The 2,810-nt window shown below is 45.6% G+C and overlaps 1 protein-coding gene across 1 annotated transcript; it reads right to left on the bottom strand.

Moving 5' to 3' along the window:
• Positions 1 to 381: 381 nt before the first annotated feature.
• Positions 382 to 1,783, bottom strand: LOC308371832 (homeobox protein Hox-C4a-like; the record flags this gene model as incomplete). The annotated part of the gene is made up of 2 exons (XM_080846833.1): positions 382 to 773; positions 1,348 to 1,783. 2 exons carry the CDS (start codon positions 1,781 to 1,783, stop codon positions 382 to 384), a joined length of 828 nt encoding a protein of 275 aa, XP_080702959.1.
• Positions 1,784 to 2,810: the final 1,027 nt, after the last annotated feature.

Below are 2,810 nucleotides of genomic sequence, written 5' to 3'. Positions count from 1 at the left end.
TTCACATGGGGGAACAATAAAAATATCTACAATTTTGTTTGCAAAATAAATAACAAGATTGTGCATGTAGGCCATGGAGCAGACGGATAGTCTCACTCAGACTCTTTTGTTCAAAATGTCCATTTACCTCAGTCAAAACAACTTATTAAAATAACATAATTACTATGTTTAATAAATAAACCCTGATAGCCGAAAAATCACTAGGTATTCGCAGTTATCCATGCTATATAACATGCATATTTATATAACTATGGACTCAGAGGAAACCCAGTTTTACGCACAAGAACACTACGAAGAACATATCTTAATATACATATAAAAAGAATATATTTCCATAAATATTCCATTGTTCTTTTTCCGCAAGTTGAAATATTCTTGTGTCTATAACCTTGTTATATCCTGATCTCGATCGACCCCGGGAACCCGAGAGAGTTGCTCGGGGACTGCTACGCTGCTGGAGCCCGCGCTGTTAGATACATCGCCGGCTGTGGTAGCTGTGTTGGCCCCGGCGGTTGCGCCTGAAGTAGACGACGAAGAGGATGATCTGACTTTGGTGTTGGGTAGCCTATGGTCTTTTTTCCACTTCATCCTGCGATTCTGAAACCAAATTTTGATCTGCCGCTCCGAGAGCACCAAGGTGTGGGCGATTTCGATGCGTCGTCGCCGAGTTAGGTAGCGATTATAGTGGAACTCCTTCTCCAATTCTAAGACCTGCTGGCGTGTGTAAGCAGTCCTTGACCGCTTGGATTCCGGTCCATTGTAATTGGGATTCGCTAGAAAGAGGTAAGGAGTGATAGGAAGATAGGAAGGAAATAGAGGAAAAGAAGGGAAAACATAGAAGAAAAAGAGGATAGTAAATTCTGAATGAAGTGAAATGTGAAAAGTGTCTAAAATGAAATGGGTATCAACTTTATTTTCATTTAACCACTTCCTAAAAGACTCGGCCTGTAATGAGCGGTCGTTTCACACTTAAGGGTGTAGCTAAATTATTAATTCAACATTACAAATCTAAGATATTTTTTGCCTCCTCTTTTACTCCCTCTCTCTATCTTCCTCCCTCTCTCTCCTTCCTCCGACACATACATAACAGAAAAAAGCCACATGGCAATACGGCTGTCCAGACTAGTGCCTCCGCTATAAAATTTATGGCGGGTGTAATTGCCAATGCTGAGTCGTAAATCCGCCTCATATGCGTCGTTTCAAAGGGCTTCTCTCACAACGTACGTTGCACGGGGCTGGTTCGAGCAGACTCCCGAGGTAAAATAAGAGCAGGGGAAGGGGGACACGCACGTGAAGGAGGGAGTGAGAGAGCAAGGGGAAACAACAACACAGGGTTTTGATGCCTACCGGTACTGACGTGGATTTTCTTCATCCAGGGGTAGACCACGGGCAGCTTAGTCGCGGCTGTGCTGGTGGGAAGCTCCGGGGCAGCTTGAATGCAGGCGGGTGGTGCTGTCGGTGGGGTTGTGGGGGATATGGGTAAAGGTGGCGGGGGCTCACGTGGAGTATTCTGCGCCTTCCCCGCCGCCAGCAGGCTCCCTGAGTGCGTGAGCCCATGCCCTCGCTGGGGCTCCGGCTCGGGTATGCTTGCATACTGGCGGTCCGGATAGGTCACGCGCGGAGGATACAAGTCCTGGTGGTGATGCTGGTAGCCGGTGTCCCTCGTGCGGCTGTAATACTCAGGGCTGTGTTCGGGGATGTAGCTATTTTGTGAATATTCCTCGCAAGGAGGAAATTTCGGATCGATGTAGTTAGAGTCCATCAAATACGAGCTCATGATCATTAATTTCTGGAGTGGAAAATAATTTTTCTACCTTTGTCGTTTTTCTGGTCCATAAAGCCCTCCTACTAGCGAGCTACCCTGTAAAGTTACTTTTACCACGTGACGCAGCAGTCCAATGGCAGCCAACGAGGTAGTCCCCGGATAAGGAACCAAATGTTTATTCGGATCTTTATGTACCCCTTTGTGTAGGTGTGCGAGAGTGTGTTGTATGAAATGGAGGCCCGGTATATCGATGAACCTGCTTCTGAACATTGCTAAATGCGCACATAAGGTTAGGGAGCCATCGCTGCTTGCGCCCCAGTGCTTGACTGGTCCATGCTGTGGGTCACAGGTAACCTGGCATGGCTCGTAAAATGTGCTGGGAAAAAGAATACAAGGTAGCAGCATCGACACTAACATAGGGAAGGAAAGTCAACTCCATACCAACTGAGAGATTCGCCTGGTTTAATTTAATGTCTGTAAAGTGATGCAGATGCTAGATAAAAATAAAATAAAAAATACTGGACGTTAATGCATCCTAATACCTATGAATGTGGGACTGTGACAAATAATATTTGAAACAAACAAGGGCTCAAGAAACTGACCCAGTTACAATAAACCAAAATGCCAAGGTAACATCGTGGCGAAACCTACAGTATAATTACAGTTATTCATCATAGCAGCAAGATCTCGTATGCTACTGCCACTATCGACACCAATTGGGACCCCGATTGTATTCTGTTATTAATCAGAAAAATAATGAAATGATAAACCAGTGAAAGGCCAGTAGGCCTACTGCTTAGTGGTTGTATAGAGCAGGCCGTAAAAGTTAACTAAAGTAATGTAATGCTTTTGGGGCTATATAGGCTAAAGAAAAGCCAGCGAGTCTATTGCCACAGAGGAACTACCCTCACAAGAGCAAAGGCAGTTGTGCTAGCAGGACCTGATCAATAGCAACGCGACGGGCGGCAGCCTGTGTCCCTCTAGCTCCTGTAATTGACTAGGCGCAGAAGCAGACCAGGTTACGGCATCTCTAGCCTACTTCTTA

Source organism: Sprattus sprattus, assembly GCF_963457725.1.
Source record: "Sprattus sprattus genome assembly, chromosome: 10".
NCBI classification, from domain to species: domain Eukaryota; kingdom Metazoa; phylum Chordata; class Actinopteri; order Clupeiformes; family Clupeidae; genus Sprattus; species Sprattus sprattus.
The sequence above is the reverse complement of the archived record's forward strand: the minus strand, read 5'-3'. Positions and strand labels throughout refer to the sequence as shown.